Here is a 14,782-nt window from a genome sequence, read left to right on the forward strand (position 1 = left end):
CGTTCAGCCTTATTCGGGCACATCACGGGGATGCAGATAGATGACTGCAGTTGTTAAGCCATACATAGGTACATATTTTGCAGTGTTTAAACTACAAAACCAAAAAAGACTATATTCATTTCAAAACAATTAAGATTTAGATTAATATTATAAGAGTTTTATACAACTTTTTTCTATTATGACATTTGAATACATTTAGCTACATAACGAATGAATTTTGGCTAAATCGATGAACAGCATACACATTAGCATTGCTATGTTGGCATTTCCTATTTCCTTATTCAAGCAATGGCAGCCACTTTTTGATATCCATTATTTTTACTCTTAATTGCATGAAGTTGGTTATAAACAATTTTTCAATTAAATAAGAGAGTATTTACTATTGGCTACTTATCTACTCAACATGACAGATTGGTTTTTAATACGCCCTGAAACTGACAAACAAATGTCAAAGTAGAAACTCTCTTCAAATGAACCTGCATTGCAAAGTCACTTGTAGAGCCCAATCAGTAGACCACAGATCCTTCTTTTGATTCACTTACGTATGTTTAGGCTCCATCTATATAACAGAACTTGTCTTCAATATGCCAATCATATATTTGAAACTGTGTAAAACTGTACCCATTCAAATTGACAGAAATATTACAAAAAATTATATAAAGAAAAAAATTTTCAATTTAATATCTACGGAAGAGGGAAGCAATTAATCAAATGCGCGGTTGTCGTTGTAGCAGCACGACAAATAACGTAGTTTACTCACAGCATGTGGGTTCTGGTGAGTGGTGGCCGCGTGATGCGAGGGTGTCGGCACAGACCTCCTACCACCTCCAGCCCCTCCTCCTGTAGCAGCGGCGCCTGCGTTGCCTGCCCCAGTCCCCCCCACCCCCGCACTGCTGCCCCCACTGCTCGCACAAGAACCCAGGCTGCCCTTGCCTGCAAAAAAGATAAAATAATCACAATCTAATGATAACTGAACCCCAAAAATAAGGGAAGCAGGTTACTTTCCGGGTGTGAAGAAATATGGGATAGTAGATGAAATGCAAATTTTATGGCGTCATAAAACCTAAACGCATGCAAAGTTGTGGTGGTGGGTTAAAGATTCATGGTGACTGGCTTTCGCATGATTAATCTGTTCTGTCGCATTGACTATGTACTTCTGATAAATCATCAAGATTCTCTGCATGATCTTTTCATATTTATCATGGCTCGGACTTCATCTCCTTTGATGTGGACATACTGTGTCATGGTACAGTAATTTAATAATATAGAAATAGTAAATTCTTTTCAACATTATCAAAAAATAACAGTAGAGACATTTATCCAGGGTGCACTCACCTGACACCCGAGGAGTCATACACCACATGAAGTAACATTTTGTAAGCACAGTGAAACTTATTCAAGATGTTTTTATACTTGTGAACAATTATTAAATTATTATTATTTTATTCAATATTGAACAGACGGAAGATTTAAGACAGCCATTACCTTTCTTGTCCCTCTTGTTGTTAGAATGAGGCGAGGGCTGCGCCTGCTGGGGCATGTCCGCCCCCGACGCTCGAGTGCTGCGACGAAGGCCTTCGCGTAGGCCGACGCCCCCTCCTGCTCCTGCTCCTCCTGATCCACCCGCTCCGCCTGAACTGCGAGACGACTGGAAACAACACGGAATATATTATTAATTATTTTTCAATACAAATTGAGATAGGCGTTTTTTAATATTTGTGATTGTGCATCTAAATATTTTAGCAATATCTAGACATGTTTTACTGAATCAGCGAACTTGCGTAATATGGGAGTAATGATGCTTCTATTCCATATTAAGAAGCATTTTGACGCTTCATCGCTTACCTGATCATTTCAGGATAATTTGTTTCTCATTAACAGTCATCATTATAATATGCTTGGGCATAACAAATTATAATTATCTGAAACAGTTTTGAATGAAACTAAAATTATGTTGAAGTGGTTTTGGTTTTTGACAAATGTAGGTGAAAACAGTGAAGATGGCTGCAAATGAATCCGCAATGAGTAATAGTAGACCACCTTCATATATTTTAGGCAGCGAACATATGGGAAATCTTCGACAAGTCATTTGTTATCGAAAGATACGAAAGAGCACATAGTCTTATAATATGTATATATTGCTAGTGTATCATAAAAGATTATGGTAATTATGATTCGGAATGCGTGATGCGGTACCTGTCTCTTGGGCTGCGAGGGTGATGTGGTGGAGAGTCCGGCACCTCCACTAGTCCTTCCCACTCGAGCACCCAGATTACCTGTGATCGCCCACGCCTGTAATAATGCAACGCATTTACATACTTAACTTAATAGCGCCTGTACACGTGGATTTACTTGCTATAGTGTGTATTGTAAACTATCGCGATAATAACTGTTTACATGTAAAAGTGCCGATTGTCTTGCCAATCTCAGTCTTCAAGAGTAAACGAGACGCAATGTTATCATTGTACGGTACTATTTGACAGGTCGTGAAAATCGGATAACCTCAAAACGAGTCTGTGCGGTGTAGTTTGTTTTTTTACCCGCAGATTCGCCACTATCGTTCTACTGCGCAGTCGCAGATATCGCACAATCCAATTGTCACGTGAAAATTTAGAAGCTTCTGAACTTTTTTGATCCATGCAATTTTGCAATTTTTACGATAATATGTTAACACGTGCATTTTTTTATGGCCGCGATAATAAGTACCATCAGTAGTAAATTCATGAACGTGTAAACGGGGTATTACACAGGAAAATGTCATTCATCAGACATGTAAAAGGAGTCACAATCTGTGCGGTGATTGAAACTAAACCAACAACTTGAAAACATAGACATCTGGTGTCCTTATGAGGTTTCCTATAAGCTTATTTTAGAATGCATCCAGAAGAAATTTCTTCGATGTCTTTATTTTAAGACATAAAACTATTTTCCTTTCGATAATTCATCAAATAATTATTTTCCGATTACCTTTCTACAAGGCATGCTTACTTTTCACTCTCTTGAATCTCGTAGGTCTCTCTTCTGCTCTTGAAACACTTGCCTGTTATCGCGAGGGATGGTTTCCAATCCTGGTGTCCTAATAAACTTGAATTTACATCCGCCTGTCAATTACCTACGTGGTCGCAGCCATGACTTATTCTGGATCGGAACCGTTTGCTAGTGTCAAACCCATCAGGCACTATTAGCGAGGGGTGCAAGACTAGCCAATGCGCTCACCAAAGACGTAGACATTTTCAGTGACGTGCTATGTATTTTGTATAGGAAACATTATTTTTCTGTATAAAATTGTACTTATGTTTTTTTTATTATTACTATTTTATATATGTATTCTCTTCTTCTCCCCTCTAAATCTCATGTTGTGCACGTCTTGAATTTAGATTTGCAATGTCCACAATGTTTTGTTTTCTTAAATAAATAAATATGTACAGACACTGTTTTAATACTGATATGTACACATAAATACACATTTAAAGTTCACATAATGTAATAAGTGATTGAGGGTAACAATTCTTTTAGATATGAGAAATGTTCAACGGAGAGATGCATAATAATATTTATTGTACATAATACAATAAAATATGGACTTATCAATGTTGTAATAAGCGCCCTCTTATCTTGTCTTCTATGATGAGGGTTTGCTATGCATGCAGACATAATAATTCATCTGCTATCTAAATGCTTTGATGACACCATGTAATGCCCCGTATTAGTTAGCATAAAAGTATGACACTGTTGATCACAGCAAAAGTTTCATAAATCCGGAATATATTATTACATATAAAATTTCAATGTGAATAATGTACTCTATATCAGTGGTTTCTCAACCGGCGGTCCGCAGAAATTTATGGCGCCTATGATTAATTTCCAATAAAATTTTCAAAACCTATGCACCTGCAAGTGTTTGTGCATTGTGTATTTTATTCTTAAAATAGATAAATGGTTTTGGTCGTTTCATACCGCTGAATTGCTAGGGTGTGGCCTAAGTGTTTGCATTTGTAGCAATATACAGAAGTATTGCGTCATCTTCTATTAACAGCACGTCCCGACCAGAACATTCTTAAATTGGCCGAGGATATTGTATGTACATACCGTTTTGTGATATTTCGGAAAACTATTTATTTTCTTTTGTCATTGTGTTGAAAATTTATCAACCATACAACATGGAAAAAAATCAAAACAAGCAGCAAAACCTTTTAACATTCTTTAAAAACAATAATAGTCATGAGAAGAATAGTGAAAACACATCAGAAACCAAAATAATAAAAAGAAGCATTCCTGGGTAATATGACAAAACATACTTAAAGTTTGGTTTCACTATATCCCCTAGAAGTTAACTGTCATTCATTTATTACCGTTTTTATTATAGTTTCTTCTATTTCTAGTTTCGCAGATGTAAAAAAGGTTGACTATATTATACGTTCGAATAGATTAAAAACGTGAATTCAATTTCTACCCTTATTGCAAATTATCAACTCATTGCAATATTTATCGCTATCGCACCTTCAAAACTGCGTTTTTTTTTCAAAAACACATTTCGGGATTCACTGGCCAAGTTTTTTGCCTCTTCTATATTATAATTTGCAAAAAACCACAACCAGTTTTGAAGGCATATATATGAAGATAATAGTATATTATAACTGATAATATTTAAGTGGATATGTATGTGTTAGTAAAATAGGACAACATTGCTGTCAAGACATTAATTTATTGGAAAATTCGACTTCGATCAATATTCAGTGAAATATCTGTCATTTGGCAGTATGTTACCTTTGCCTTGCTGTTTTAGTCCAATATGTTTTCAGCCTCCTATCATAATTACATTTAATAAAATATATTTTTGAAGTCATACTTCTTTTGGCGCGATTGGGAAATCAGATCAGAGTGTATCTTTGGCGTGTGACATGTAACACATAATTTATTTTTTCAAACGAAAAAAAAACGCACTCAATTGGATTTGAACCACCGATTGTTCGGTTATCAGCCGAACGCACTACCTTTACGCCACAGTATGATACTGCAATCGTGACGATTATACAGTATAATATTATAGTTTAGAATAATTGTTCCATTTCCTAGGCAGTGAATTTATTATTGTCGGCCGTAAACAAACTATTAAACATCAGAGTGTCTGTTGGTACTTTAACTTATATTATTAAATTATATAATAGTTTCTCGTTGTTTTTAAGTGTATAGAAATAAACCAACGGTGTTCCAATAAGCGGTCCATTTTCTTGAGTGTGTAATTTGACAAGATAATTAAGAGCTAGTCAAAGAATCTAGTTTATCACAAGTTTCGTTTTTGTTTTGTTACGCCAAAGAAGTATAACTCCTAACACGCGTACATAAGTACACACACCGATTTTTTTTATTTACCTTGGCACCCTTGGATGAGGGTGTCTCAGAATTTGCTGATGAAGGATTCGCAAGCCTGGAACTGTGCCTACTTGAACGTGTCTTTGGTTCTGGAATTAAGAGAATTAACAAATTATTAGACAACCGCAAAACAGAGTAATAAGATAGAAGCAGTTTTGAAGCCAGACTCGATTTATTACTATAAGACAGTCAGGCCATAAATCGTAAGAAATACAAAGGGCACTGAATGTCCTCAAATATCACCAATATTGAATGTGAATTAGTTTACATGACATATTTGAGTGTAGATTATAAAAACATAACTATTGAAAATAAGATATTCTTCAATTTAAAACTTTTAGTCTCACCCAGAAGGTAACCCAATGTTTCGTGTTCTGTCATTTTACAGGTTTCCCTATTAGCAGAGGTGTCCGGCAAGGTGATACTAACTCACCCAAATTATTATTTGCCAATCTGGAATCTCTCCTATCGTTTGCATGTCATGAGGTGGTGTCTGCTATTGCTAAGCGAGAAGAGACCTTTTATTTTCGATGGCACAGTGACTCAAGGACAGATAGACTAGAGCAGCCCCCTCTTTCAACTGATTAAATTACCGAGTTATTGGCATTCTGCTATTCACCGCACAAGCATCCATGGGTCTCTATTTTGCCAAGCGGAAAGAGCTTGACAGTCAAGAAAGACGATGCAAATGAATTATTCACCTGGTAAAGGTTGGGGCGATGTTGGAGCAGCCGAATTGAGATGCTTCTCTTCAATCTGACGCAAATGGCCACTGTAACCTGATGATGCCTCGCTCGCTGTTGAACTTACTACAACAAAAAAAACCAGATTCACTGTAAATTATCATTTTACACCACTATATTATGTATTACGCCTGCTTATAAAGCCGTGGGTGTCCGATTCGAATTCCGGGTCTGGCAAATTCAGTTCTTATTTCAATCTTTTAAGAAACTTCTTAGTGAGGCAGTCCAGATCTACATAGGATTGTAGACATTTGAAAACAATAAGTATTTATCTCACTCCACTGACTGTCCTGCATAGACCAGTAGTCCTATTCTAGCATTGAATAGTGTTCACTGATAACACAAAATTCAGCACACCCGCACGTGTACCTACTTCAAAAGTACCTACCTACGTACCTACTTAAAAAACCTATTATTTACTACTTGGCATATTACATGTTGCGAACCTAGAAATGAACAACTCACCGGATCTATCTCTCTTGAGAGGAATCTTCCTGCCACTCCTCAGAGGATATTCTCTTCTTTCGGGGCTCTTGTCCTTGGCCGACGAAGTGCCAGCGACTGGCGGTGCCTCCTTCCGCCTCTTAGTGGGAGACGGCCCCTGGTCGTCCCTATCGGTCCCGCCTCTGGTGGAGATGGTGCGCCTCTTCAGGGCGGCCCGCTTGGCGAGCGCGTTCTGTCCGCGGCGTCGCCTGGTGCGGCGGGAAAGGGGCAGTGGGGTGTAGAGGGAGTGGTCTGAGTCAGCGGCTTGGTCGGTGGCGGTGGAGGTGCTGAAGGGGGAGTAGGCGAAGTCCCGGTCCTCGAGCGGGAAGAGCGAGCCGTGGGCGGTCGGGGACGCAGCACGCGGGGTACGGGAGCGGGTGCGGTGGGCCACGCAGGGAGATGGGGAGGCCGGCGGTGGGCGGCGCCGCGGGGAGGCGGCAGACGGGAGGGCAGACGGTGACGGTGAGGGGGTGCGGGTGGCGCGGCGGCTGCGGCCCCCCAGACGCCTGCTCCGCGCGCCCAAACCCAAACGCTCAGATTCTCTGTAACACAACAATAATCAATACATTAATTTAATTTACTGTTATTTCTGGAAAGACATGGGTGAAAGAAAATTTAATTAAATTATGTGATAACGTCATAAAACGAAACCGGTTTTGTATGAAACAAATAAATTATTAAAAATAAACAAATCAACAGTGCAAAGTAGCTTTTGGGGATCAATTTCAAAAAGTATAAAAGAATTCTACTGGTTTTGACTATCTTACTAAAAAATAGTTGTCATTCCGTCATTGACCAACTCTTGGTAACACACTTTTGAGACGTTTGAGACGTTGATGCTTTGAGGTGACATTCTAAATATTTTAACCCCATAAATAACTCATTTTCTACCAAATGTCCTTTGGGCCTAGGACAATTCGGCGCCGGGACAACTGGGCACCACGCAATCTAATGAAATTTAAAAATAAAGATAGACATTCGTGAATACTTTTAAAATATATATTTAACACATTCGCGGACACGATGTCTATAAACGTCGTATTCTGTGAGATGTGACGACAGAACGTCCATTGACGTCCTGTATTGTGGAATAGAATACGACACGACGTTTATAGAAGTTTTTTTTTTGATTAAAACAATATGTTCCCTGCTACTTGTGTCACGGTGCGAACATATTTCCATTAGATAGTGATGTATCTTAAGACTTAACTCATTTCTATACACAGTGAAACCCTGATTCTAAAGGGACCCTCGAAAAAAAACGATAAATGCGGGATACATGAATTTAAAAAAAAAAAAAAACTCGCTTTTCTCCTGGATTTTTTTGACGTCTTGAACTATTTTCAGTTTCTCAGCTAGTGTTATAGTTCTATTCATAGGGGGCATTTTAGTTGTGACTTATAAAAAATCGTGATACGAGATGCGAGGTAAGCCTGAGCGTTGACCGACCTGTGCAAATAAAGCGACGCGACTGAAAGGTCTGTAATAGTCTGTAATCATAAACAATTCTACGAAAGCGAAATGAAAAATATTCAACAAAAACGGTCAATCGGGATAATATTTGTGACGGGACCATAATATTCAGACGATAGATCGAGGAAAACGATAAATCGGGGAACGGGCAATGCATTGTTGTTATGGGTGTTTGGCGGGACTTTCGAAAATGAACGATCCATACGGGATAACGATTAATGCGAGAACGGTAGATCGGGGTTCCACTGTATCGAAATAGAAAATTAAAATCTTAATAATATTATTTATATTTAAATTATTACATTATTATGTTATGCTTGGTGAGAAGAGAGTTCTTGTATATTCATATAAAGCTTCAGGCATCATAATTCTCAATCCGCAATAAAAAAAACACTATGTTAAGAATAAAATGAATTAAATAAAACTACTAAGTAGTAGATAGAAACTGATTAAAATTCCTCGTCTACTTTCTGTATAAAATCGTAACAAACGTCTATTTATTTCATTCGACAGTGCTGCAACCAATTATTCTGGCGACCAGATGTTCCATTCCTTACCCTTATTGCTTGGCATCCTTGATATCCAACTAACTTAATTAAATTAATATTTTCTTTCAAACAATCGACATACTTTTAGTAGAAACTATCTTAAAAAAACATTAAAATAAAACTTCACCAATAGAAGCAATCACCCTGCAGTGAAGTAGTGGGCAGAATGCCCATCTCTAAATCTGTGGTTTGAATAATCAAGTAGTCATAGCATTTTTAACAATTTAACGATGGGTTAGTTAGTATGCACAGATACTACTGGGTGTCTAATTTTTAACAAAACAAAGTGTGTCACTTTTATGCCGTAACAATATTGTATTTGAGAAGATAATAAATATTTCATCCAAAAGTTCATCTTGCAATTGATTTTAAATTGATTCGAATATTTCAAATTCAATTTATTCAAAACATACAAAACTGGACATGCACAAAACATCTGTGCAGAAACCTATCGATAAATGCTTATTTGGATACATGGGATGGACTCAATGGCCAACAACAATTCTGCAGAACAAGAGAAACAATAAGAATTCTGAGAAAATATAATGTTTATAATGCTCCAAAGGTAAACAAAAGTGTGCCACCATTGTCAATCTCCTTATGAGTGTAAAATATATTTCCATGAACAGACCATAAGTTTAGTATGACACACGGTTTAAAACCACATGCGGTTTCAGTCTACGGTTGACCTATAAGTCTAGATTTATGCTCGAAGTTTAGTATGACACGTTTTTAAACCGCATACAGTTTTAGTCTATGGATGGCCTCTTAGACTACTGTCACCCCCCAACCCCAAATTTGACCATTTGGGGGAGGTCTCCTCTGGATACCTATTGAGGCTGGAAACATTTTCGGGTGGACTCGTAGTAGTATGGCAGGGTCGATTGCGAACAATTTCTAGCACGGAAGAACATTTTATAGTCACTCATCATAATACTCATCATTTTTAAATAATATTCATTCTTACTTAATATTTAATGCTAATAATAATCAATAAATGTTTCTATGCCTGTCTTAGGAAGGAAATATAAGATGTCCTTTATCGGCAGATTCGTTAGAAGATCAATACTTTAATAGCTAGTATTCAAATATTCCCGTAATTGTATTCAGCAATAAACCTCGCCATTGTCTTCAAACCATCACCGTGTTATTTTTTATCGCTCAGAAGACTACCAGACCACAGACAATGTCTACGGACGCCCACACAATCAAGAGGGAGTGTACCTACACATTTTTTCCCTCCCAAATTCGACCGGAAGTGATACTACTTTGAAATACGAATTTCTTCTTTACGATGACAAATTCACTTTAATTTTAATGACACATCAGTCGCCCGGTAAATTTATGAAGTCATTTATGCAGTAAGTCAACAGAAAATGCTGGTTATGTAAATTGAACATCGGTGAATCGAAAATAAGACAATTATGTTGGATATTTGCCAAATAGGCAAGAATTTGTAATAAGTAAGTAGTGAGCAGTGAGTGGTGAAACAATATTGATCCATGTTATGACATTTCAATGAGGCTTTGCATTACACTATTATGTGCTTTGCTGCTATGTGTCAAATGTCAGGAATCCTATTACAGATTATCAAATTCAAATAGGCGCTGGGACCTGGCTGGAGTGGATTGATCCAGGAAATATTCAGTCCAAAATCAAATAATATACAACAAACAATTTTTTTTTATTCAGTGAATGATTAACAAGATTTAAGAATGTCACATTGTGGAGTTTTTGTTAAATATAAAAAAATAGTTAGTTAAAGCATTAGCAAGTGCAAGTATGTTATAACCAGTAGCGGCTCGTGGATATTATATCTGGCGGGGGCGGTTGATTAAAAATAAAAATAAATGTTTATTTGGATTATATTTTACTATTAACATCAAGATTATTAAAATTAAACATTATAAGTGTTTTTATTTCATTATAAAATTGATTCTTCTGTCTTTTTTCCTTGAAAGAAGGTCCATCATCTATTAGTTGCTCTCATACCGCGACTCGCACCGTGTGTAGCTCAGAGCTGCTGTACCCAACAACGTTCGCAACACGAAAATACTGCCAAAGTGGCAGTACCAGACTAAGCTCAGAGCGGCGAGCCCTGCTCCCCTCCTTCGCCAATTTCGAGAATATTCTATCGAAAATGGTACTGCATGAAATCACACAATGCATCACTTTCATCGCGGTATATGATAATTATTATCGGATGTATCGGTGCGCGGGGGAGTTTAACACGCTTAAATAATATTGATATTTTCATATAATATACATAAATTTATGTATATCCTAATATTACACTTTTCTCAATTTGCTTGGGGGTGCTGCAGTTCCGCAGTGCATATGGACGAGCCGCCACTGGTTATAACTAAAATTTGGAGTGATCTTGGCGCTGGTTATTAATTAAGATAATTCAATATGTACTTTGATTTAAACTACAAAAGCTGATTGCCAATAAGTAGCCTAATTTAGAAAACGCTTCAGAGTATTGTAAAAACATTAGTTAACTTCATCGCAATTCGATATGACATGTACCTATAGCTTAGTGGTCAGACACATGGGCGCAACTCTCGAAGGGCGCAGGTTCAAATCCCGCTGGGTGTCATAAAAGAATTTTTTCTGGTGGTTATATATTTCTCAGAAATGTTTTCAAATTGTGTATATTCAAATGATTATCGTAAAAATGGAATCTTATTTTGTTATCCATTCTCGGACACGCTGTCCAAAACTTCTTTTAGGAATTTTCATTCTGATTTTGCTATAATTGAGTCGGCGAAACTCAATAGTAAACACGAAACATTACTTCGCATGGCAGAATGTAGTTTTAGTGACATATGAGAGCACTGCACTGTCTAAAGCCTCAATGACATTGAGCTACTTTACAAGCTGCTTGTTGGTGAATTTAAAAGCGGGCGAGTCAGCTAGTGCGATTGTGATATGACACACAAAACTTTCCACTCGCTCATAAGCTAACAAGCCAACGAGTTGAAACTGTCATTTTTGGTACTATTTTGACAGGACGTATTGAGTAGTTAGTTTTTTTACCGAGAGGTCGCTACCATCGCTCTACTGCGCAGACGCAGTAGGCCCACACGCCAGCATGTAACCTGTAAAATTGAACGGCTTTCAACTTTTCTCGGTAGATTGTTTACAATCTGCTTGTTAGCTTGTTCGATGATGACACTGGGTGAGTTTACAAGCAGATTGTAAATTCGCCAACAAGCAGCTCAATGTCATTGAGGCTTAATCAAGAATTTCTTAATCAAGGATTTTCATTATTGTCATTCGATTTTTACGACAGTTTTGCACAACACAGGACTCAAACCTACATACATCGAATTCCGGCCATTTTTAAATATATATACCATATTTCCTTTGTAACACTAAAATAAGCCATGAGGCCCAATGACAGTAGTGTAGCGAAACAACAGTGTGATTAATAATAGAAGAGAAATAATCACAAACAGCCAGGCTTTGAGAAAACATTCTTAAATCTTGTGAATTATTCATTGAATAACAAAGAAGTTAATATTTTAAAACTATCATTTTATAAAGGTCCTTTTTGGTGTCTAGGGGTGGGGAAACTTTCCAGGTTGAAAGAATCAAAACGTACATTGTTCTTTAAAGTACCATGTAAGTATCTACTAATTTAAAAAAAAAAATGGAAATTTGGATTCTTTCAAGAGGTCGCGAGTTTCCTACCCACAGTATGGTCAAACTATTTGGAGCCAAATGAATTAAAAGCCGGTAAGGGAGTGAATTCTGATCCTCACCTGGCTGCTACCTCCCTCGCTGTGGCAGATTCGCCGCCGTCCTGTTCGCCGGCCATAGGCTGCGGATGGTCTGAGCTCGTCGTCCCGCGCTGCGGGCGCTTTAGACGCCACGCACACCATGCCACGCCCCTGCCCCGCGCCCCTCCACCGCACCTCCGCACACTCCTCTTTGCCTCCACTCCGATAACACAATCACCGGTGCTCTGCCTATCTTCTTGCGAGGATATCGAACAATTAAACGTTCGATGACTCTCGACACTTGCAATTTCAATTGAATCACACAGATAACAAACTATAATCAATCCAAGTTTGTTAAAATAACGAGTGTCTAAGAACACACAGTCCGTTAACAAGTCAAATTCAGTTTAGTCACTGTTTGATTTCTCGTATCTATAATTGAAAGTCTTTTTTGCAAGCGGCAATGGAGTAAATTGTGAATTGCAATATATCAGGTCGGCGGTGGAACCGAGATGGGTCGAGCCGAGACCCTGTGAACATTTCTTCTGCCGTACGACAACATCTTCAATGCTGATTGTGTACCATCTGTAAAAAAAAAAAAGAAAGCAAAATCAGTTAATGTGACGATATATTAAAAATATATTTGTATTTATTCTGACAAGACCGGGAGAATTAAACGGATATCTACAAGGCGAGGGGTCATGCAGGGGTAGATTTCGCTCCCTTCTCACTATATGCTGAAGTTTGTTTGTTATTTGAAGGCTTGACAACGCAATACAAATAAGTCCACGAGCGATAATTTTGAGATAAATTGCAGTTTTCGATTATTAATCATGCATCTGAATTTGTCTACCTCAAATCACAGGTACTAATATAATTAATTTTATCCCAAATATTGGATTACATCCCTCCAACTCATGTGCAATGGTGTTATTAGGTACATATTTTCATAGCAACGTATCTAATTCGGCTAGTTTGCCCTGGCAAACACCAAAAACATTAACAATTATCAATATATTTTTCTTGGCATAATAATAATGGATCACTAATATTGAGAACAAGAAGACCTCATTTCTAAAATCGGTTGGGTATAATTTAACAACTTTGAAGTTGATTAAATTTACTTGATTACCTTAACCTTGTGTATTTCTTAAATCATCAGCTAATCTACTAAAAGCATGTTATACTTATAGTACGACAACATCTTTTTGGCTACGTGTTAAAACTGTGAACTAACATGCTCCGCCCATTTTTACCCGTAATTCCTTTATAAACTAACAAGCTCCTCCCATTTAGTAGACAACAGCGCCTAGAAGCGTAGCCAAGAAGATGTTGTCGTACAATACTACAATACAATATAATTTAACATTTTCCAAATTGTGAAACCTGAAAAGCGGGAGCGAGCGGCCATCTGCGAGTTTCAATTTAAAAACATTATTTTGAAGTCTTAAGATGACATAAAATGTGAACAAATCAAATGAAAATAGAGCTCTCGTTCGCAGTTATTACCTAATTAAATTTTAAGTGCGTTTATTATACTATGTTCAAAGGATGAAACAGGTTTATTGGAAGGTTTTAAAAATCCTTTTGACCATTTGGATGAATCCATTGCTTTTTTTTTGACCATATCCGACCCTTAAGATCATAAAGGCCTTGAGGTTTGTATTAACAGATTTTGTTTTTACGAGAAATCGATGTTAGCCACTTGCTCAACCTATTAGGTCCATAATCTGACTCGGTGACCGGACAAAACAGAACATTTTGAAAATAATGCATTTTTTATATGTAGAGTATATAAAATTGTATAATGTAATCACTGTATGTTGGCCATTTGGCGTAAATAACTCAATTTATCTGTTTGATTTTGATAATCATGCACCACTATTGCCACTCGATTACGAAGTGTCTCATACTTTTTCTTTATAACTTCAATGTGACCTGTATGAGCACTAGCTAATATTAATCGGGGTGCCTGACGAAATCAAAAATCACGAAAAAAATAGTTTTTTGTCTCTCCTGAAAAAATTGCGCAATCGTAACATTTATTTTGAATTGCGCAAATTTTACAAGGGAAACAAAAAAAACTTTTTTTGTAGAAAAAATAGGTTTTTTTTGTCTCTCCTGCGAAAAATTGCGCAACCTAAACACTTATTTTGAATTGCGCATATTTTACAAGAGACAAAATCATACATTTTGTAAAATTCGCGCAATTCAAAATAAGTGTTACGATTGCGCATTTTTTTTACAGGAGAGACAAAATAGCATTTCTTTTCCCTCTCAATTATTTTTCGGGATTTCGGCCTTCGGGTTTTCAGCATTCGAGATTTCGGCATTCGGGATTTCAGCCTTTCGGGATTTCGGCCATTCGGGATTTCGACCCAAACCCATCCTAAGCTTGCCCCGGCAACACCGAGTTAAGTTTATTTGAGGCTTTCTA

The 14,782-nt window shown here is 37.3% G+C and overlaps 1 protein-coding gene across 2 annotated transcripts in view; it reads right to left on the reverse strand.

The window, feature by feature from the left end:
- The window catches only part of ctrip (E3 ubiquitin-protein ligase ctrip), a 94,962-nt gene that overhangs the window by 39,200 nt on the left and 40,980 nt on the right, over window positions 1–14,782 (reverse strand). For both annotated transcript variants that reach the window (XM_085951403.1, XM_085951402.1), the window contains exons 2-8: window positions 12,388–12,930; window positions 6,582–7,141; window positions 6,075–6,182; window positions 5,374–5,462; window positions 2,197–2,292; window positions 1,486–1,648; window positions 761–933 (exon numbers count right to left, since the gene is read on the reverse strand). In XM_085951403.1, the coding sequence (XP_085807529.1) occupies window positions 761–933; window positions 1,486–1,648; window positions 2,197–2,292; window positions 5,374–5,462; window positions 6,075–6,182; window positions 6,582–7,141; window positions 12,388–12,443 (1,245 nt within the window). In that variant the 5' untranslated portion in view covers window positions 12,444–12,930. The remainder of the gene's footprint in view (window positions 1–760; window positions 934–1,485; window positions 1,649–2,196; window positions 2,293–5,373; window positions 5,463–6,074; window positions 6,183–6,581; window positions 7,142–12,387; window positions 12,931–14,782) is intronic.

The sequence above is a fragment of the Rhyacophila brunnea genome, unplaced genomic scaffold (assembly GCF_057557595.1).
Source record: "Rhyacophila brunnea isolate RB1 unplaced genomic scaffold, BYU_Rbru_1.0 scaffold_24, whole genome shotgun sequence".
Classification (NCBI taxonomy): Eukaryota; Metazoa; Arthropoda; class Insecta; order Trichoptera; family Rhyacophilidae; genus Rhyacophila; species Rhyacophila brunnea.